This window comes from Salvelinus fontinalis, chromosome 4 (assembly GCF_029448725.1).
Source record: "Salvelinus fontinalis isolate EN_2023a chromosome 4, ASM2944872v1, whole genome shotgun sequence".
Lineage (NCBI taxonomy): Eukaryota > Metazoa > Chordata > Actinopteri > Salmoniformes > Salmonidae > Salvelinus > Salvelinus fontinalis.
Window position 1 is genome coordinate 64,880,572 of NC_074668.1, and position 23,645 is coordinate 64,904,216.

General features: G+C 45.0%; 1 protein-coding gene across 1 annotated transcript in view; it reads left to right on the forward strand.

Moving 5' to 3' along the window:
* dusp22a (dual specificity phosphatase 22a) overlaps nt 1-23,645 on the forward strand; it is a 33,039-nt gene that overhangs the window by 6,833 nt on the left and 2,561 nt on the right. Inside the window, exons 5-6 of the mRNA XM_055920965.1 lie at nt 9,257-9,331; nt 9,417-9,588. Coding sequence (XP_055776940.1) covers nt 9,257-9,331; nt 9,417-9,588 — 247 coding nt within the window. The remainder of the gene's footprint in view (nt 1-9,256; nt 9,332-9,416; nt 9,589-23,645) is intronic.

The following is a 23,645-nucleotide window of genomic DNA, read 5'->3' on the forward strand; positions in this document are numbered from 1 at the left end:
AATATTGAGTTGCTCCCCCTTTTGCTCTCAAAACAGCCTCAATTCATCGGAGCATGGACTCTACAAGGTGTCGAAAGCGTTCCACACGGATGCTGGCACATGTTGACTCCAATGCTTTCCACAGTTGGCTGGATGTCCTTTGGGTAGTGGACCATTCTTGATACACACGGAATATTGTTGAGTGTGAAAAATCCAGCAGCGTTGCACTTCTTGACATTCTCAAACCGGTGCACCTGGCACCTACTACCATACCCCGTTCAAAGGCACTTAAATCTGTTGTCTTGCCCATTCACCCTATGAATGGCACACATACACAATCCATGTCTCACTTGTCTCAAGGCTTAAAAATCATTCTTCAACCTGTCTCCTCCCCTTCATGCACACTGATTTGAAGTGGATTTAACAAGCGACATCCTTAAGGGATGATAGCTTTCACCTGGATTCACCTGGTCAGTCTCTCATAGAGAGAGCAATGTTTCGTACGCTGGGGAAGTACAGTTGAAGTCGTATGTTTACATACACCTTAGCCAAATACATTTAAACTCAGTTTTTCACAGTTCCTGACATTTAATCCTAGTAACAATTCCTTGTCTTAGGTCAGTTAAAATCACCACTTTATTTTAAGAATGTGAAATGTCAGAATAATAGTAGAGAGAATGATTTATTTCAGCTTTTATTTCTTTCACCACATTCCCAGTGGGTCAGAAGTTTACATACACTCAATTAGTATTTGGGAGCATTGCCTTTAAACTGTTTAACTTGGGTGAAACATTTCAGATAGCCTTCCAACAAGCTTCCCACAATAAGTTGGGTGAATTTTGGCCCATTCCTCCTGACAGAGCTGGTGTAACTGAGTCAGGTTTGTAGGCCTCCTTGCCCGCACACGCTTTTTCAGTTCTGCCCACAGATTTTCTATAGGATTGAGGTCAGGGCTTTGTGATGGCCACTCCAATACCTTGACTTTGTTGTCCTTAAGCCATTTTGCCACAACATTGGAAGTATGCTTGGGGTCATTGTCCATTTGGAAGACCCATTTGCGACCAAGCTTTAACTTCCTGACTGATGTCTTGAGATGTTGCTTCAATATATCCACATAATTTCCCTGCCTCATGATGTCACCTATTTTGTGAAGTGTACCAGTCCCTCCTGCAGCAAAGCACCCACACAACATGATCCTACCACCCCCGTGCTTCACGGTTGGGATGGTGTTCTTCGGCTTGCAAGCCTCCCCCTTATTCCTCCAAACATAAAAATGGTCATTATGGCCAAACAGTTCTATTTTTGTTTCAGCAGACCAGAGGACATTTCTCCAAAAAGTACTATCTTTGTCCCCATGTGCAGTTGCAAACCCTAGACTGGCTTTTTTATGGAGGTTTTGGAGCAGTGGCTTCTTCTTGTTAAGCGACCTTTCAGGTTATGTCTATAGGACTCGTTTTACTGTGGATATAGATACTTTTGTACCGGTTTCCTCCAGCATCTTCACAAGGTCCTTTGCTGTTGTTCTGGGATTGATTTGCACTTTTCGCACCAAAGTACGTTAATCTCTAGGAGACAGAACGCTTCTCCTTCCTGAGCGGTATGACGGCTGCACGGTCCCATGGTGTTTATACTTGCGTACTATTGTTTGTACAGATGAACGTGGTACCTTCAGGTGTTTGGAAATTGCTCCCAAGGATAAACCAGACTTGTGGAGGTCTACAATTTCTTTTCTGAGGTCTTGACTGATTTCTTTTGATTTTCCCATGATGTCAAGCAAAGAGGCACTGAGTTTGAAGGTAGGCCTTGAAATACATCCACAGGTACACCTCTATTTGACTCAAATGATGTCAATTAGCCTATCAGAAGCTTCTAAAGCCATGATATAATTTTCTGGAATGTTAAAAGCTGTTTAAAGGCACAGTCTACTTAGTGTATATAAACTTCTGACTGACTGGAATTGTGATACAGTGAATTATAAGTGAAATAATCTGTCTGTAAACAATTGTTGGACAAATTACTTGTGTCATGCACAAAGTAGATGTCCTAACTGACATGCCAAAACTATAGTTTGTTAACAAGACATTTGTGGAGTGGTTGAAAAGATTGTTTTATTGACTCCAACCTAAGTGTATGTAAACTTCCGACTTCAACTGTATGTCTGGATTTGATTAGAGCTTTGATCGGCATGAAAATTCAAGCCTGAAGCAACCTGAGCCTGATGAGCCATACATTAAAGACATTTTATGAGCCTAAGCCCAAAAAAGCACAGATAATTGTGTCGTTGTCCAATACATAGCCGCACATTACGCTGGCCACGCACCACTTTTAGAGATCCTATAAAAGAGAGAGCTACTTCCATGGTACCTATGACCTGCACCATCTGTTGAGTTTGTTCTGTGTCCACTGTCCACATTAATTACTGCTCATTACATTAGTATTGTAGCCCGCTGTGTAGCGCAGTAAGGATAACTACCAGGGTGGAATGTTCTACCCTTCTTTTCATACCTGGACAGAAACACCCTGTCTGCCAGTCAGTCAGAAAAGGACAGACACTAGTGTTAAAGACATGCTCCGTAACTTTGGCGACTAGTAAGTCTTTTTTTTAACCTCCGGCAAGCAGAGCATAACTCAGTCAGTCTGTCAATCACTTGTCTTCTCAGAGGAAAATAAGAAGGAGAGAGATGATGATGATGATGAGGGTGGTTGGAGGTTGCGGATGAGGGGAGGAGGGGATGTTGTTGGGTTGGGGGGCCTCTGACCCCCCTGTCGCAACCAACTGGTCTGCAGGCAGCAGGAAGGAAGCCTTGCTGTGACATCCTGCTGTGCCTCGGTCACCAGGCCTATTATAGTCCCTCTCTGTCACAATCCCTAGGCTGGGAAAACAGGGCTAACGGTCTCCGCACTGGTTTCATCACGTCCCCCTGTTCCCTGCTTTTAGAGACCAGGCCAGGGACTGACATGGGTAGGGGCCCTAGGGGCTAGGACTGGGGGCCTCTCTCCTTATGAGTCTCTGAGAGTGTGTCATTATTGTGGTAGGATGCTGACCTGACCACTTCATGTTGTTTTATTAAAAACTCAAGAAAAAAGAATTAGAATTAGATTCAGGTGGACATGTCCTATATCTTCAGTTACCAGATATCACAAAACTAAAGCACTACAGAGTCTTTGTTTGGATTCAACCATACAGTTTGCCACTGTCCTTCATTTGTGATTATAATATGGGTGGTTCGAGCCCTGAATGCTGATTGGCTGACAGCCATAGTATATCAGACCGTATACCACGGGTTTGACAAAACATGTATTTTTACTGCTCTAATTACGTTGGTGCCCAGTTTACAATAGCAATAAGGCACCTCGGGGGTTTGTGATGTATGGCCAATATACCACGGCTAAGGGCTGTGTTCAGGCACTCTGCGATACGTTATGCGTAAGAACAGCCCTTAGCCATGGTATATTGGCTATATACCACACCTCCTCGGGGCTTATTGCATAAATATACACTGAGTATACCAAACACCCCTCCCCTCCCTCATTGCAGTTCTTGACACAAACCGGTGCACCTGGAACCTACAACCATGCCTGTTTCAAAGGCGCTTAAATATTTTGTATTGCCTATTCACTCTCTGAATGGCACACATACACAATCCATGTCTCAAGGCTTAAGAACTTTTCTTTAGCCTGTCTCCGCCCCTTCATCTACACTGATTGAAACAGATTTAATAAGGGATCATAGCTTTCACCTGGATTCACCTGGTCAGTCTGTCATGGAAAGAGCAGGTGTTCGTAATGTTTTGTCTACTCAGTGTAAGATCCTAATTCTTTTTGTTTTCATTTGGAGTTCAGCCTCTCAAAACACAAAACAATCACCACATAATACATTTCTGCACATCTAACAAGATAGCCGGAAACCTCTGGACCAGAAATAATTAGAAAAGTGCTGAGGAGACATCTTTCAGCAAGAGTTTGACTCCAAGTGAGAAGGAGGGAACGCGCAATCCATCTATTTTAGCCCCTGGCTGTTGAGTTGGTTGGGTAACCAAGCAGCCTTTGCTGTTATAGGACAATGCTCCCCACCATATGACTCTCCTATTGTGCAACGCTTCACTACTATTTCCCAATAGTGTTTGGAGTGGTAGCCATACACCAACAGCAAAAAACAGATCAAGTCACAGTATAGGGTAGATGGAAGGAGAATGTTAGTTGGGGTATATGCTCTATTGATCTACATGAACAGATGATCTCTAAAGATGGAATGATAGTGGATGTAAAGTCTGTGAGGGGAAGCAGTATAGGAGTCCCCTATACTCTCATTACCTCGCAGTCCTACAAAGGTGCATGAATTGACAAACCAGCGGGTTGTGTGAGAGATATTATGACTTTCTTGGATGACAATGGAAGTTGAATAGAAAATACTTCTATGTTCTCCTGGTTGTGTCCAGTGGAGAGTGCTACTAAACAAGACAACTGTATAGGACAGATCACTTCCACCACCATCTCCAGAGTAAGCTACCCATCCCTTCCCCCTCCATAACATCCTTATGCGTCTTTTCCCACTAGCACTGATAACCACTTTGTTCAGGGAAAATGTACTTGCTACAATTGTGATGTGTTGTTGTCTCACCTACAGTAGCTATCTTAAGATGAATGCACTAATGTAAGTCACTCTGGATAAGACCGTCTGCTAAATTACTAGACTGTGCCCTGGGACTTCCCAGCGGTGTGATGATTGGACACAGATACTTGGGTATAAGACAGGTCAGGTATCTATCTGGACATCATGACTAAGATGAAACGGATTGAAGGAACTTGTGCTGTGCAGAGATGGGCTCCAGATGACTTTTACACCTTAGTTTCACTTCTTCCTGTTCTTTCTCATATCCCATAAAATGTGACCTGAATCGATTTATATAGTTATAGATCTGGTCTCACCTAGGGCTGTGGCGGTCATGACATTTTGTCAGCTGGTGATTGTCAAGCAAATAACTGCCAGTTTCACGGTAATTGACCATTAATTAACATAAACACATTTAGCTTCTCCTGGCTTCCACACATTTCCACTGATGCAGATCTTTGGAACATCTACATTTTATAAAGTCTAATATATCCATGTAAGAGCCTACATCATCACAGTAAATCCGTGATTTATTTTAGACAGGTCTAAAGAAACATGATATGAAGAAAATGTAGTCTTTCAGAAGAACAGAATAGCATACTCTTTGTTGTCCTTGTGTTGTCCTTGTGTTAGGCCCTGATCTGGCTATGCCATATGTCTGTGGAACTGTACACTAGTTCATTAAGCAGACAAGATTTGCTTAGAATTCTGTGACATTATTTGACATGATTGTATAGAATGAAGAATACAATTGAACATAGCTGAGTAAAATAGAAAGGATATTTTCTCCAAACATTTTAAAGGAGTGTGCATATGCAGCTATTCTGTGTTGAGCGCTTAACAAAGAAACAGCTACTCCTAAATACATAATTTCAAGTTATTTATGCATCTTTGGTTGCGATACAAACATCGGGCTATATCTTCTGATTTTTAATACAATAAGGCTGCATGATGCGACTCTAATGGTGCGACTCTAATGATGTTTTGAAAAAAGTTGCATGAAAGGCATGAGCCCTGCTTTGTTTTTTGCTGTACACACTTTGACAAGCTCTTGATAATGCCTCGAATTTTCCGGTGGCATCCCTTTTGTGTGGCTGTAATGTCACGTAAAAAGAAATCTATGTCTTTTGCGGCCAGTGGCCATTGTGCTCTTGGGCTGAATATAATTATTATAATTCCCTTCTCCCAGTTGCACGCTCTGATGCACCTCTTATTCACATGGCTCTCCATCACGTGACGGGTCTTTCTCACAGGCTACAAGTAAATACAGACACATTGGGGAGGCAACTGCGTGCGTCCTTATCCAATTCCGAGGAAGAACTGTCCACATTTACTTTTCGTCAGCCAACAAGATGAGTAGTCCTAACAAACAGCAAAAGCACTAGCCTATGTCAATCTACTATCCCCCATAGTACAAAAGTCGACATATTCTGTGTGAGAAATAAATATTCCAAACATAGTGTAGGACAGTTGTGGGATGCGATAGATTCCAAATGAATCCAACCACTAGCATCAAAACAACTTTTTTAAGCAATGAGCCTGAAGCAACAGATCAGAACGTTTAGCTTAAATTGTTGATCAACTATTAGGATTTTTCCTCACATTATAAGCGCAGCAATGTGCACACCGTAGTAAGCTATAAGCACAAATCTTCCATTAGCAGGAAAACAGAATTCTAAAAAGTGACCGCAAATGCAATTACGAATGTAATGCTTTTATTATAAATGTGCATTTTTATGGTGAAAATGATCTTCCCCATACTTGAAACTCACATGCTTCACATGTATGCCAGTTAGGCTCCACACCCGTTGTAAAACTGATTATTGTGCTCCATTTTAAGAAGTTATTTGGCCACTTTAATTGTGATACAAACGTTTTCAAAACATATAGTCCTATGGGCTAGGCTACATATGAGGTGTGCAGCTATGTGTCACGCCCCGACCTTAGTTCCTTTGTTATGTCTCTATTTTGGTTTGGTCTGGGCGTGAGTTGGGGTGGGCATTCTATGTTTTTGTTCTATGTTTTATATTTCTATGTGTTTGGCCGAGTGTGGTTTTCAATCAGAGGCAGCTATCTATCGTTGTCTCTGATTGAGAACCATACTTAGGTAGCCACATCCCACCTGTGTTTTGTGGGTAGTTGTTTTCTGTTTTGTGTGTCTGCACCAGCCAGAACTGTTTCGGTCGTTAGCTTTGTTATTTTTGTTATTTCAGTGTTCATTTAATAAATATGGACACGTACCACGCTGCAACTTGGTCCTCTCCTTCCAACAGCCATTACACTATGATGTGAAAAGTCTCCCAAAAAAAGTATTGCGCTGTTTCTTGCCTTAAGCTGGGCATCAAGTGATAATATATAATTCACAAGTGATAGGCTAATATTGTCACCCATCAGACTATTCTTGATTTAATCTTCTCTTTACATATACTAAATAATATACACTGCTCAAAAAATAAAGGGAACACTTAAACAACACAATGTAACTCCAAGTCAATCACACTTCTGTGAAATCAAACTGTCCACTTAGGAAGCAACACTGATTGACAATAAATTTCACATGCTGTTGTGCAAATGGAATAGACAAAAGGTGGAAATTATAGGCAATTAGCAAGACACCCCCAAAAAAGGAGTGATTCTGCAGGTGGTGACCACAGACCCCTTCTCAGTTCCTATGCTTCCTGGCTGATGATTTGGTCACTTTTGAATGCTGGCGGTGCTCTCACTCTAGTGGTAGCATGAGACGGAGTCTACAACCCACACAAGTGGCTCAGGTAGTGCAGTTCATCCAGGATGGCACATCAATGCGAGCTGTGGCAAAAAGGTTTGCTGTGTCTGTCAGCGTAGTGTCCAGAGCATGGAGGCGCTACCAGGAGACAGGCCAGTGCATCAGGAGACGTGGAGGAGGCCGTAGGAGGGCAACAACCCAGCAGCAGGACCGCTACCTCCGCCTTTGTGCAAGGAGGTGCACTGCCAGCGCCCTGCAAAATGACCTCCAGCAGGCCACAAATGTGCATGTGTCAGCATATGGTCTCACAAGGGGTCTGAGGATCTCATCTCGGTACCTAATGGCAGTCAGGCTACCTCTGGCGAGCACATGGAGGGCTGTGCGGCCCCGCAAAGAAATGCCACCCCACACCATGACTGACCCATCGCCAAACCGGTCATGCTGGAGGATGTTGCAGGCAGCAGAACGTTCTCCACGGCGTCTCCAGACTCTGTCACGTCTGTCACATGTGCTCATGTGCTCAGTGTGAACCTGCTTTCATCTGTGAAGAGCACAGGGCGCCAGTGGCGAATTTGCCAATCTTGGTGTTCTCTGGCAAATGCCAAACGTCCTGCACGGTGTTGGGCTGTAAGCACAACCCCCACCTGTGGACGTCGGGCCCTCATACCACCCTCATGGAGTCTGTTTCTGACCGTTTGAGCAGACACATGCACATTTGTGGCCTGCTGGAGGTCATTTTGCAGGGCTCTGGCAGTGCACCTCCTTGCTCAAAGGCGGAGGTAGCGGTCCTGCTGCTGGGTTGTTGCCCTCCTACGGCCTCCTCCATGTCTCCTGATATACTGGCCTGTCTCCTGGTAGCGCCTCCATGCTCTGGACACTACGCTGACAGACACAGCAAACCTTCTTGCCACAGCTCGCATTGATGTGCCATCCTGGATGAACTGCACTACCTGAGCCACTTGTGTGGGTTGTAGACTCCGTCTCATGCTACCACTAGAGTGAGAGCACCTCCAGCATTCAAAAGTGACCAAAACATCAGCCAGGAAGCATAGGAACTGAGAAGTGGTCTGTGGTCACCACCTGCAGAATCACTCCTTTTTTGGGGGTGTCTTGCTAATTGCCTATAATTTCCACCTTTTGTCTATTCCATTTGCACAACAGCATGTGAAATTTATTGTCAATCAGTGTTGCTTCCTAAGTGGACAGTTTGATTTCACAGAAGTGTGATTGACTTGGAGTTACATTGTGTTGTTTAAGTGTTCCCTTTATTTTTTTGAGCAGTGTATATGTGAAATTTTGATTTATCATGTACCTGTCTCAAAACCGGGGCCGGGAAAAAATACATGGAATCTATGCACTTAAATAGAGAGTGGAGAACGCTATTCTCGTGGTTCATTTTCATGCCAGCCAGGTAGGCTATACTCCTGTTGTAAAGAGAAGCAATGTGCTTAGTATTAGGGAAGTTGAAAAATAAATATAGTAGGCCTAGCCTATAGAAAGCTGATGTGATCCTCCTATTTTTAATAGAGGCCATCACTCTGTTTTCTCATGCAATTGCATAGAAATGTTGCGCAACATGAGCTCATGGGCTCTCATTCAGTGTTTGATTTAGATTTTCAATAACATTTGCATTGATGTCAGAGTGATTAGAGGGACAATGCTAAGTACCAGGCAGTTGGCAAGTTAGGTAGGCTACTAATGACCATCAGCAGCATCAGAGCTTGGAGAAGCCTAATTACCGTGTCTAAATGGTCACGTGGAATTTGATTGCCATCATGACTCGTGACCGCCAGTGTGGCAGTAATATGGTCATCTTAACAGCCCTAGTCTCACCTATGACAAGACAATCCACATCCTGTTATGATCAGTGATACACTTTTTACACTACACTGTTTATTCTGTACTTGTACTTATAAGGCCATGTGTTTTTGTCTTTGCAGGTCACAGCATTTCAAAGAGAGCATCAGGTTCATCCACGAATGTCGTCTAAATGGAGGGGCCTGTCTGGTGCACTGGTACGTACACCACCTAACCATAAACCACTAACTTTCTGTTGACCGTACCTGACCCCTCATGACTATGCTCTGTCCCATAATGCAGCCTGGCCGGTGTGTCCCGTAGTACTACCATGGTGGTGGCCTACCTGATGACCGTCACCACCTACAGCTGGGAGGATTGTCTGTCGGCTGTCAAGGCCGTGCGTTCCTTCGTAGGCCCGAACTATGGCTTCCAACAGCAACTACAGGAGTACCAGATGAACCAAGTCACAGAGGTAGTTACACACACATTGAAACACACACACCCTGTATATCAAATCAAACTTTATTTGCCACATGCGCCGAATACAACAAGTATAGACTTTACCGTGAAATGCTTACTTACAAGCCCTTAACCAACAGTGCAGTTCAAGAAGAAGAACATAGTTACCAAGTAGGTTAACATAAAAAGTAATAATAAATAGTAACACAATAAGAATAACAGTAAGGAGGCTATATACAAGGGGCACCGGTACCGAGTCAGTGTGCAGGGGGTACAGGCTAGTTGAGGTAATTTGTACATGTAGGTGCGGGCGAAGTGACTATGCATAGGTAACAAACAAACAGCGAGTAGCAGCAGTGTACAAGGGGGGGATGTCAATGTAAATTGTCCGGTGGCGATTTTTATAAATTGTTCAGCAGTCTAATGGCTTCAGGGTAGAAGTTGTTGAGGAGCCTTTTGGTCCTAGACTTGGTGCTCCGGTACCGGTTGCCATGCGGTAGCAGAGAAAACAGTCTATAACTTGGATGACTGGAGTCTCTGACAATTTTATGGTCTTTCCTCTGACCCGCCTATTATATAGGTCCTGGATGGCAGGAAGCTTGGCCCCAGTGATGTACTTGGCCGTTTCCACTACCCTCTGTAGCGCCTTACGATCAGTTGCCTTGCCATACCAGGCGGTGATGCAACTGGTCAGGATGCTCTCAATGGTGCAGCTGTAGAAACCTTTGAGGATCTGGGGGCCCATGCCAAATCTTTTCAGTCTTCTGAGGGGGAAAAGGTTTTGTCGTGCCCTCGTCATGACTGTCTTGGTATGTTTGGACCATGATAGTTCGTTGGTGATGTGGAAACCAAGGATCTTGAAACTCTAGACCCCCTCCACTACAGCCCCGTCAATGTTAATGGGGGCCTGTTCGGCCTGCATTTTACTGTAGGCCACGATCAGCTCCTTTGTCTTGCTCACATCAAGGGAGAGGTTGTAGTTCTCTGACCTCCTCCCTATAGGCCGTCTCATCGTTGTCGGTGATCAGGCCTACCACTGTTGTGTTGTCAGCAAACTTAATGATGGTGTTGGAGTCGTGTTTGGCCATGCAGTCGTGGGTGAACAGGGAATACAAGGAGGGGACTAAGTACACACCCCTGAGGGGCCCCACTGTTGAGGATCAGCGTGGCAGGCGTATTGTTGCCTACTTTTACCACCTGGGGGCGGCCCTTAATGCTCCAGGGGCGCTGTACAATGGTGACCCTGGCCGTGACCCCACTCCCTGCAGGTGTCTCACGGGGAGTTGGGATATGCAACAAATAACAGGACAAATATAAGCAACCCCCAAATTATTGTTATTATTCTACAGCTTCCCGCAATTCAATGTGGGCAGAAAAACACCCTGTAACACAGCTCAAGCGTAATATTTAGACTTGAATAGTTCAGACCTATCAACGGTAAACAATTACAGTGAGTAAGAAGAATTCCAGTTAAGTCCCACCATTTCTCTAACACCCACTCGGAAGCCAAACTGTTAGCTTACTCCCACTCATAGTACAGAGTCACAGGAATGTGTCATCATTCAGCTGCTATCAGTTAATGATGCAGCTGTTTTCTACAAGGCCACTCCTGCCCTGTCAGGTTCATACTTTTGGTTTACTTTCACTTCTGTAGATGGAGGTGGGTCTCTGACAGTAAACCTGGAGCCCATCCTTCCTGGTTGCCTGTCTCAACTTTATATGACCTACCATGGATCTTCCTAAACTCATCATACTGCTCATTAGCAATCTGGGAGATGATCTCTGTGATGGCTGATGGCTTTCTCTGGACTTGCTGTTATGACCGAGGTGGGTTATGAACCCTCAATGTATTTAGGCAAACAGAAGACAACTAGATTGTGTGTAAACTGTTACTATGTGACTTTCATCTGGGCCACCAGAAATACATAAGTTATTTAATTAGAAGTGCCACCATCATGCATATGAACCGTGACTTCACCCTCCTTCACTCTCATGTCACTAGACCTACACTAAAGTGTTTGCTGGTTTCAAAGTGAGTATCTGTGTTGTCAGTTTATTTATACCCATCTGCATGTTATTCACACAAGATGTAGTGGGGTGAGAAAATGGCTTTCCTGTTCTGGGGCAGCTATTTCCACACATATCAGACTTCAAACCTGTGACATGCACACGCACACACACACACACACACACGCACGTTTCTAGACCATGCTGCAAAGAGAGCTGTGTATGGAGGTTGCTGAGAAGGGCTTTGTCTCTGGAACTGGTGTGTTTGTAGCATACAGAAGGGGAACTGGAGGGGCTTGCTGAAATTGCATTAGCCTGGTAATAACCATCACGTGACTGTAATTACTGTCAGAGGCTTGCAACATGTCTTCACTGAAGAAAAAAACATTTGTTATTTTCTTATTGTTTGGTTGAGTTGACAGTGATTTTGAGGATCAAAGGGGAAATGGGATTCCTTTCTTCATGCTTTTCCCACGACTGTGTCTTAGAGAGAATTTGCTCTTGTCATCCCAATAGTTTTATCTATAGTGTTATACTGTATATAGAGGTGATCAATTGTATATTTTTTTTATTTCACAACACTTTGCCTAAAACGCTGATACAACCAAGGCATGTCTGTTGTTAAAAATGATTATAAATGCATTATTACGTGGGTGTTTTGTTGTGCATAAGGTAAGGTTCAGTAAGTGTGATAGTGTCTTAGGGGTTGTGTCCAGGTCACTGTTCCTTAGTTTGGACTTTGACTTACTTTGAATGGATTCAAAGCAAAGAGATGTTTTCAAGCAAACAAAACTGAAATTGACATAATTTGTTCCAATTTTGAGTAATCTTTTTCTCATGAATAATTGATCTGGAAGTGAAAACTGGTAAAGGAATGGTGGAGAGTCTGACTCAAAGCTGGGTTTGGGACTCAAGTCTCCCGCCTGTCCTTATCGTGTGTAGTCTAACTGTTCATTGTACCTTCCTTGGTGCATATTTTTGTAACACAGTCCATTTTCTTGTAGAGAGGTTTGAGTATGTTGTATGGCTGGTTATGGATGGTGGTAATGGGAGTCGCTGTGACACCTGACGGTTGTGTGGGAGGAAACATACTTCACAGTGACACACCTGATGTCACGACTTCCACCAAAGGTGGCTCCTCTTCCTGTTCGGGTGGTGCTCGGCGGTCGTCGTCGCCGGCCTACTAGCTGCCACCGATCCATTTTTCCTTTTCGTTTGTGTCTGTCTGTATTGTTTACACCTGTGTCTGATTAGTTGATTTGGGTGGGTATATTTACCTCCGCTGCCTGCTAGTCTTTGTGCAGAATTGTTTTCTGTGGTGACGTTAGTTAGGGGTGCGTGTCTGCACCACGGGGTTTCTTTTCTCACGGCAGTTGTGCCGTTAGGTAGTGAGTTTAGTAGCAGATGTTTCTCCTCCGTGTGTATGCGCTTTATTTCCCTGTGTGTGTGGCAACCTCGTTTGGGCGTGTTTCAGTCCCATGTTGTAGTTGTGTTGGGAATGCTCATTAAACTATTTTGCCACTGGGAATTCCTTGCTCTCCTCCTCCTGATTCCTGCACCTCCCTCCGTTAGGAGGCACGTGACACCTGAACACAACTCTTCTCTTTTACCAGACATGGGAACTGTCTTGGTTCATCTGGAAATCCTGAATTTATGATCGGAAGTCTGTAACACTATTTTGTATATAACATTAAAATTATACTGTATTTCATGATTACTCAACTAATGTAAATAATGTACCACTAGTTTGTTAACCTATACATTACTGTAATACATTTTAGGTAATTTATAAGAAAATTACTAAATAAATACACATTGCATTGATACTAGTAGCTACCCACCACTCCATCCAACACTTGTCTACCAGAAGCCCATGATGTGATGTTCAACACCTGTCTACCAGAAGCCCATGATGTGATGTTCAACACCTGTCTACCAGAAGCCCATGATGTGATGTTCAACACCTGTCTACCAGAAGCCCATGATGTGATGTTCAACACCTGTCTACCAGAAGCCCATGATGTGATGTTCAACACCTGTCTACCAGAAGCACATGATATGATGTTCAACACCTGTCTACCAGAAGCCCATGATGTGATGTTCAACACCTGTCTACCAGAAGCCCATGATGTGATGTCCAACACCTGTCTACCAGAAGCCCATGATGTGATGTCCAACACCTGTCTACCAGAAGCCTGTGATGTCCAACACCTGTCTACCAGAAGCCCATGATGTGATGTCCAACTCCTGTCTACCAGAAGCCTGTGATGTCCAACACCTGTCTACCAGAAGCCTGTGATGTCCAACACCTGTCTACCAGAAGCCCATGATGTGATGTTCAACACCTGTCTACCAGAAGCCCATGATGTGATGTTCAACACCTGTCTACCAGAAGCCCATGATGTGATGTTCAACACCTGTCTACCAGAAGCCCATGATGTGATGTTCAACACCTGTCTACCAGAAGCCCATGATGTGATGTTCAACACCTGTCTACCAGAAGCCCATGATGTGATGTTCAACACCTGTCTACCAGAAGCCCATGATGTGATGTTCAACACCTGTCTACCAGAAGCCCATGATGTGATGTTCAACACCTGTCTACCAGAAGCACATGATGTGATGTTCAACACCTGTCTACCAGAAGCCCATGATGTGATGTTCAACACCTGTCTACCAGAAGCCCATGATGTGATGTTCAACACCTGTCTACCAGAAGCCCATGATGTGATGTTCAACACCTGTCTACCAGAAGCCCATGATGTGATGTCCAACACCTGTCTACCAGAGGCCCATGATGTGATGTCCAACACCTGTCTACCAGAAGCCCATGATGTGATGTCCAACACCTGTCTACCAGAAGCCCATGATGTGATGTCCAACACCTGTCTACCAGAAGCCTGTGATGTCCAACACCTGTCTACCAGAAGCCCATGATGTGATGTCCAACTCCTGTCTACCAGAAGCCTGTGATGTCCAACACCTGTCTACCAGAAGCCTGTGATGTCCAACACCTGTCTACCAGAAGCCCATGATGTGATGTTCAACACCTGTCTACCAGAGGCCCATGATGTGATGTACAACACCTGTCTACCAGAAGCCCGTGATGTTCAACACCTGTCTACCAGAAGCCCATGATGTGATGTCCAACACCTGTCTACCAGAAGCCCATGATGTGATGTTCAACACCTGTCTACCAGAAGCCCATGATGTGATGTCTAACACCTGTCTACCAGAAGCCCATGATGTGATGTCCAACACCTGTCTACCAGAAGCCCATGATGTGATGTCCAACACCTGTCTACCAGAAGCCCATGATGTGATGTCCAACACCTGTCTACCAGAAGCCTGTGATGTCCAACACCTGTCTACCAGAAGCCCATGATGTGATGTTCAACACCTGTCTACCAGAAGCCCGTGATGTGATGTTCAACACCTGTCTACCAGAAGCCCGTGATGTTCAACACCTGTCTACCAGAAGCCCGTGATGTTCAACACCTGTCTACCAGAAGCCTGTGATGTTCAACACCTGTCTACCAGAAGCCCATGATGTGATGTTCCGTTGTTTTAAATGTCAGCCATGTCTTCCCACAGCACAGCTGAGAACTACACGGATCAATCCCACTGTGCTGTGTGGAAGTCTGACCCAAAAGAGCATAAACTGCACTATACTCGGCTGGTCTTACAAGGACATCCATGGTTGATGTGTTCGGTGAGGGGTAGCAATGTTCATGTCAGAACAATAATATGTCCAACTGTGTGGTTGTTTTGATTTCTCACTGCATTTCCAAAATGTTCATAAATGATGTCTATAGATCCAGCGGTGTGGAACACATCAAAGGAATGGGACAACTGAAGCGAAAAGAATGTTTAGGTTCATTAGGCTCATACTAGTGTGAACATTTTATTTGTCTCTTTATAATCTACAGTTCCCTCTTTGTATTCATATTGCGTTACTGAAATGGAACATAATTCCATATATTACTTTCAGAGACACTTTCAGTTCGTCCTATTTCGCAATATATATGGTGTTACACAACAAATTATTAGTTGTTTATTTCCTGGATTCCCTCCAGAAACCGCAGATCTGGATGGTCTGTTGGACTTGTTGACCTAAATGGTTAGAGCTTTACTGGAAGGGCAAGATGGAGCATGTCCCACAGGCTGTGGTTCCACTGTGGTAAAAGGAGGGCTGGGTAATGTTCAATTAACGTATGGTGTGTCACACTTACAGAATCACCAGGACTGACATAGAAATAGAACACATATGAATAGAAGGAATAAAAAACAATATCGGTCAAATACAATTTCTTGTGTATTTTGTATTTATTATGGATCCCCATTAGCTACTGCCAAGGCAGCTAATGAAGTTGGCGCCGGAGGGTAGGGCTGCCGTCTTATCGGCTCTTAAACAACCATGCTATTTTATTTTTTGCGTTGTTCGTAACTTGTTTTGTACAAAATGCTGCTGCTACCTTCTCTTATGACCGAATAGAGCTTCTGGACATCAAAACTGGGATTACTCACCTAAAATTGGACGAGCAGTTTTTCTTCAGTGAGTCGGACCCGAGGGATATACTACGGACACCCGACCAGGCCCAGATCCCCGTGATTCGCTGGAAAAGGAAACGTAGGTTTCGCGGAAAGAGATCAGGATGCCTTGTGCGGATCAGGCGACGAGTGGCTAATCTGCCCTTGCCTTCCATTCTGCTAGCTAACGTTAAATCGCTGGAAAATACATGGGATGAACTGAAAGCACGTATATCCTACCAACAGGACATTAAAAACTGTAATATCTTATGTTTCACAGGGTCGTGGCTGAACGACGACATTAAGAACATACTGCTGGCGGGTTATACACTCTATTGGCAGGACAGAACCCCAGCCTCTGGTAAGACATGTGCGGGGGCCTGTGCATATTTGTAAACAATAGCTGGTGCATGATATCTAAGGAAGTCTCAGGGTTTTGCTCGCCTGAGGTAGAGTATCCCATGATAAGCTGTAGACCACACTATCTACCTAGAGAGTTTTCATCTGTATTTTTCGTAGCTATCTACAGACCGAGGCTGGCACTAAAACCGCACTCAATTAGCTGTATTCCGCCAAAAAGCAAATAGGAAAACGCTCATCCAGAGATTGCGCTTCTAGTGGCCGGGGACGTTAATGCAGGGAAACTGAAATCAGTTTTACCTAATTTCTATCCGGATGTTAAATGTGCAACCAGAGGGGAAAAAAATCGAGACCACCTTTACTCCACACACAGAGACGCGTACCAAGCTCTCCCTCACTCTCCATTTGGCAAATCTGACCATAACTCTATCCTCCTGATCCCTGCTTATAAGCAAAAATTAAAGCAGGAAGCACCAGTGACTCGGTCTATAAAAAAGTGGTCAGATGAAGCAGATGCTAAACTACAGGACTGTTTTGCTAGCACAGACTGGAATATGTTCCGTGATTCTTCCGATGGCATTGAGGAGTACACCACATCAGTCACTGGCTTTATCAATAAGTGCATTGAGGACATCGTCACGACAAAAGTGCAAGACACTTACCTGAACTGAAACCTGGAGATCATGTACGACTCCGAGACATCACTATAGGAACCTGGATACAGCAAGGGTGTGTGCAGAGAGAAGTTGCACCGCGATCCTATGAGATCCAAACAGAGCATGGATCACAACTGAGACGAAACAGGGTGGCTCTAAGGCTGCAGCCATTCACTCAAGGGACTGAGGATCATCAGGAGGATACTGCTGAAGCGTCAAATGCCTTTAGAAATGGACAATTCAGTCAGAACACCCTGACTGACAATGAACGCTGTCCAACTGTTTCAGGAAGCACTTCAGCAGAACGACCAAAAAGGACTGTCAGAGCCCCTGAAAGGCTTATTGAGAATTGCTAAAAAAAAAATACAAAAAAGGGGCACCTGGACTGAATGTTTTGTTTATGTGAAAAGAAATAGAGCCACAATAGAGTATTGTTGGACAGCACTAAGCTAAGGACCCTGGGACTAAACGCCTCCCTCTGCAATTGGATCTTGGACTTCCTGACGGGCCGCCCCCAGGTGGTAAGGGTAGGTAACAACACATCCGCCACGCTGATCCTCAACATGGTGAACTCTCAGGGGTACATGCTCAGTCCCCTCCTGTACTCCCTGTTCACTCATGACTGCACGGCCAGGCACGACTCCAACACCATCATTAAGTTTGCCGATGACACAACAGTGGTAGGCCTGATCACTGACAACGATGAGACAGCCTATAGGGAGGAGGTCAGAGACCTGACCGTGTGGTGCAAGGACAACAACCATTCCATCAACGTGATCAAGACAAAGAAGATGATTGTGGACTACAGGACCAAGCACGCCCCCATTCTCACCGACGGGGTTGTAGTGGAGCAGGTTGAGAGTTCCTTGGCATCCACATCAACAACAAACTAACATGGTCCAAGCACACCAAGACAGTCGTGAAGAGGGCACGACAAAACCTATTCCCCCTCAGGAGACTGAAAAGATTTGACATGGGTCCTCAGATCCTCAAAAGGTTTGACAGCTGCACCATCGAGAGCATCCTGACGGGTTGCATCACTGCCTGGTATGGCAACTGCTCGGCCTCCGACCACAAGGCACTACAGAGGGTAGTGTGTATGGACCAGTACATCACTGGGGCCAAGCTTCCTGCCATCCAGTACCTAGGCGTTACGGAAGAGCTGGGCTTTACGGAAGAGTGGCCATTGCTTAAAGAAAAAATAAGCAAACACATTTGGTGTTCGCCAAAAGGCATGTGGGAGACTCCCCAAACATATGGAAGAAGGTACTCTGGTCAGATGAGACTAAAATTGAGTTTTTTGGTCATCAAGGAAAACCCAAAATCGCACATCCCCCCGAGAGAACCATCCCCACAGTGAAGCACGGTGGTGGCAGCATCATGTTGTGGGGATGTTTTTCATCGGCAGGGACTGGTCAGAATTGAAGGAATGATGGATGGTGCTAAATACAGGGAAATTCTTGAGGGAAACCGGTTTGTCTTCCAGAGATTTGAGACTGGGACGGAGGTTCACCTTCCAGCAGAACAATGACTCTAAGCATACTGCTAAAGCAACACTTGAGTAGTTTAAGGGGAAACATTTAAATGTCTTGTAATGGCCTATGTAACTGATAGTAAAGATGGCGCCGACCGAGATGGCCGCCTCGCTTCGCGTTCCTTGGAAAATATGCAGTATTTTGTTTTTTTATGTGTTATTTCTTACATCGGTACCCCAGGTAATCTTAGGTTTCATTACATACAGTCGGGAGGAACTACTGAATATACGATTAACGTCAACTCACCATCGTTATAACCAGGAATATGACTTTCCCGAAACGGATCCAGTGTTTTGCCTTCCACCCAATACAATGGATCTGATCCCAGCCGGGGACCCTATGCGACGCCGTAAAAGGGGCAAACGTAGCGGTCTCTTGGTCAGGCTTCGGAGACGGGCACATCGCGCTCCACTCCCTAGCATACTACTCGCCAATGTCCAGTCTCTTGACAATAAGGTTGATGAAATCCGAGCACGGGTAGCATTCCAGAGAGACATCAGGGATTGCAACGTGCTCTGCTTCACGGAAACATGGCTAACTCAAGAGACGCTAACGGAGTCGGTGCAGCCAGCTGGTTTCTTCATGCATCGCGCCGACAGAAACAAACATCTTTCTGGTAAGAAGAGGGGCGGGGGGGTATGCCTTATGATTAACGAGACGTGGTGTGATCATCATAACAACACACAGGAACTCAAGTCATTCTGTTCACCTGATCTAGAACTCCTCACAATCAAATGTCGACCGCATTATCTACCAAGGGAATTCTCTTCGATCATAATCACAGCCGTATATATTCCCCCCCAAGCAGACACATCGATGGCCCTGAACGAACTTTATCTGACTCTTTGTAAACTGGAAACCACACACCCTGAGGCTGCATTCATCGTAGCTGGGGATTTTAACAAGGCTAATCTAAAAACAAAACTCCCTAAATTCTATCAGCATATCGATTGTGCTACCAGGGCTGGAAAAACCCTAGATCATTGTTATACCTTTTTTCCGGAACGCATATAAGGCCCTCCCCCGCCCCCCTTTCGGAAAAGCTGACCACGACTCCATTTTGTTGATTCCAGCCTACAAACAGAAACTAAAACAACAAGCTCCCGCGCTCAGGTCTGTTCAACGCTGGTCCGACCAATCTGATTCCACGCTTCAAGACTGCTTCGATCACGCGGATTGGAATATGTTCCGCATTGCGTCCAACAACAATATTGACGAATATGCTGATTCGGTGAGCGAGTTCATTAGGAAGTGCATTGACGATGTCGTACCCACAGCAACGATTAAAACATTCCCAAACCAGAAATCGTGGATTGACGGCAGCATTCGCGTGAAACTGAAAGCGCGAACCACTGCTTTTAACCAGGGCAAGGTGACCGGAAGCATGACCGAATACAAACAGTGTAGCTATTCTCTCCGCAAGGCAATCAAACAGGCTAAGTCCCAGTACAGAGACAAAATCGAGTCGCAATTCAACAGCTCAGACACAAGAGGTATGTGGCAGGGTCTACAGTCAATCACGGATTACAAAAAGAAAACCAGCCCCGTCGCGGACCAGGATGTCTTGCTCCCAGACAGGCTAAACAACTTTTTTGCCCGCTTTGAGGACAATACAGTGCCACTGACACGGCCCCCTACCAAAACCTGCGGGCTCTCCTTCACTGCAGCCGAGGTGAGTAAAACATTTAAACGTGTTAACCCTCGCAAGGCTGCAGGCCCAGACGGCATTCCCAGCCGCGTCCTCAGAGCATGCGCAGACCAGCTGGCTAGTGTGTTTACGGACATATTCAATCAATCCTTATCCCAGTCTGCTGTTCCCACATGCTTCAAGAGGGCCACCATTGTTCCTGTTCCCAAGAAAGCTAAGGTAACTGAGTTAAACGACTACCGCCCCGTAGCACTCACTTCCGTCATCATGAAGTGCTTTGAGAGACTAGTCAAGGACCATATCACCTCCACCCTACCGGACACCCTAGACCCACTCCAATTTGCTTACCGACCCAATAGGTCCACAGACGACGCAATCGCAACCACACTGCACACTGCCCTAACCCATCTGGACAAGAGGAATACCCATGTGAGAATGCTGTTCATCGATTACAGCTCAGCATTTAACACCATAGTACCCTCCAAACTCGTCATCAAGCTCGAGACCCTGGGTCTCGACCCCGCCCTGTGCAACTGGGTCCTGGACTTCCTGACGGGCCGCCCCCAGGTGGTGAGGGTAGGTAACAACATCTCCACCCCGCTGATCCTCAACACTGGGGCCCCACAAGGGTGCGTTCTGAGCCCTCTCCTGTACTCCCTGTTCACCCACGACTGCGTGGCCATGCACGCCTCCAACTCAATCATCAAGTTTGCGGATGACACTACAGTGGTAGGCTTGATTACCAACAACGACGAGACGGCCTACAGGGAGGAGGTGAGGGCCCTCGGAGTGTGGTGTCAGGAAAATAACCTCACACTCAACGTCAACAAAACAAAGGAGATGATTGTGGACTTCAGGAAACAGCAGAGGGAGCACCCCCCTATCCACATCGACGGGTCAGTAGTGGAGAAGGTGGAAAGTTTTAAGTTCCTCGGTGTACACATCACGGACAAACTGAATTGGTCCACCCACACAGACAGCGTCGTGAAGAAGGCACAGCAGCGCCTCTTCAACCTCAGGAGGCTGAAGAAATTCGGCTTGTCACCAAAAGCACTCACAAACTTCTACAGATGCACAATCGAGAGCATCCTGTCGGGCTGTATCACCGCCTGGTACGGCAACTGCTCCGCCCACAACCGTAAGGCTCTCCAGAGGGTAGGGAGGTCTGCAGAACGCATCACCGGGGGCAAACTACCTGCCCTCCAGGACACCTACACCACCCGATGTCACAGGAAGGCCATAAAGATCATCAAGGACAACAACCACCCAAGCCACTGCCTGTTCACCCCGCTATCATCCAGAAGGCGAGGTCAGTACAGGTGCATCAAAGCAGGGACCGAAAGACTGAAAAACAGCTTCTATCTCAAGGCCATCAGACTGTTAAACGGCCACCACTAACATTTAGCGGCCGCTGCCAACATACTGACTCAACTCCAGCCACTTTAAAAATGGGAATTGATGGAAATTATGTAAAAATGTACCACTAGCCACTTTAAACAATGCCACTTAATATAATGTTTACATACCCTACATTACCCATCTCATATGTATATACTGTACTCTATATCATCTACTGCATCTTGCCATCTTTATGTAATACATGTACCACTAGCCACTTTAAACTATGCCACTTTATGTTTGCATCCCCTACAGTACTCATCTCATATATATATACCGTACTCTATACCATCTACTGCATCTTGCCTATGCCGTTCTGTACCCCCACTCATTCATATATCTTTATGTACATATTCTTTATCCCTTTACACTTGTGTGTGTATAAGGTAGTAGTTGTGGAATTGTTAGGTTAGATTTCTTGTTGGTTATTACTGCATTGTCGGAACTAGAAGCACAAGCATTTCGCTACACTCGCATTAACATCTGCTAACCATGTGTATGTGACTAATAAAATTTGATTTGATTTGATGTGAAATGGCTAGCTAGTTAGCGGGGTGCACGCTAATAGCGTTTCAATCAGTGACGTCACTCGCTGTGAGACCTTGAAGTAGTTGTTCCCCTTGCTCTGCAAGGGCCGTGGCTTTTGTGGAGCGATGGGTAACGATGCTTTGTGGGTGTCAGTTGTTGATGTGTGCAGAGGGTCCCTAGTTTGAGCCCAGGTAGGGGCGAGGAGAGGGACGGAAGCAAAACTGTTATACCTAGTCAAAGCCCAGACCTCAGTCCAATTGAGAATCTGTGGTATGACTTAAAGATGGCTGTACACCAGCTGGAACCCATCCAACTTGAAGGAGCTGGAGCAGTTTTGCCTTGAAGAATGAGCAAAAATCCCAGTGGCTAGATGTGCCAAGCTTATAGAGACATATCCAAAGAGACTTGCAGCTGTAATTGTTGCAAAAGGTGGCTCTACAAAGTATTGACTTTGGGGGGGTGAATAGTTATACACGCTCAAGTTTTCAGTTTTTTGTTTTATTTCTTGTTTGTTTCACAAAAAAAATATTTTGCATCTTCAAAATGGTAGGCATGTTGTGTAAATCAAATTATACAAACCCCCCCAAAATATATATTTTAATTCCAGGTTTTAAGGCAACAAAATAGGAAAAATGCCAAGGGGCCAACATGAAAACTTTCACAAGGCACTGTACTGCTGCTCTTTAATTATTTGTTATTCTTATCTCTTACTTTTTTAGGGATTTTCTTAAAACTGCATTGTTGGTTAATGGCTTGTAAGTAAGCATTTCACTGTAAGGTCTACACCTGTTTTATTCGGCACATGTGACAAATAATATTTGATTTGATTTGATTAACTCATCCTGGCGTCCAGAAAAATTAAGGCAGTTTATACAATTTTAAAAACATTACAATACATTTACTGTGTGCCCTCAGGCCCCTACTCCACCACTACCACGTATATACAGTACAAAATCCATGTACACGTGTGTGTATAGTGCGTATGCTATCGTTTGTGTATGCATGTGTCTGTGCCTATGTTTGTGTTGCGTCACAGTGCCCGCTGTTCCATAAGGTATTTTTTAAATCTGTTTTTAAATCTAATTTTACTGCTTGCATGAGTTACTTGATGTGGAATAGGGTTCCATGTAGTCATGGCTCTATGTAGTACTGTGTGCCTTCCATAGTCTGTTCTGGACTTGGGGACTGTGAAGAGACCGCTTGTGGCATGTCTTGTGGGGTATGCATGGGTGTCCGAGCTGTGCGCCAGTAGAACAGGCAGCTCGAGGCATTCAACATGTCAACACCTCTCATAAATACAAGCAGTGATGAAGTCAATCTCTCCTCCATTTTGAGCCAGGAGAGATTGACATGCATATTATTAATATTATCACTCTGTGTACATCCATGGGCCAGCCGTGCTCCCCTG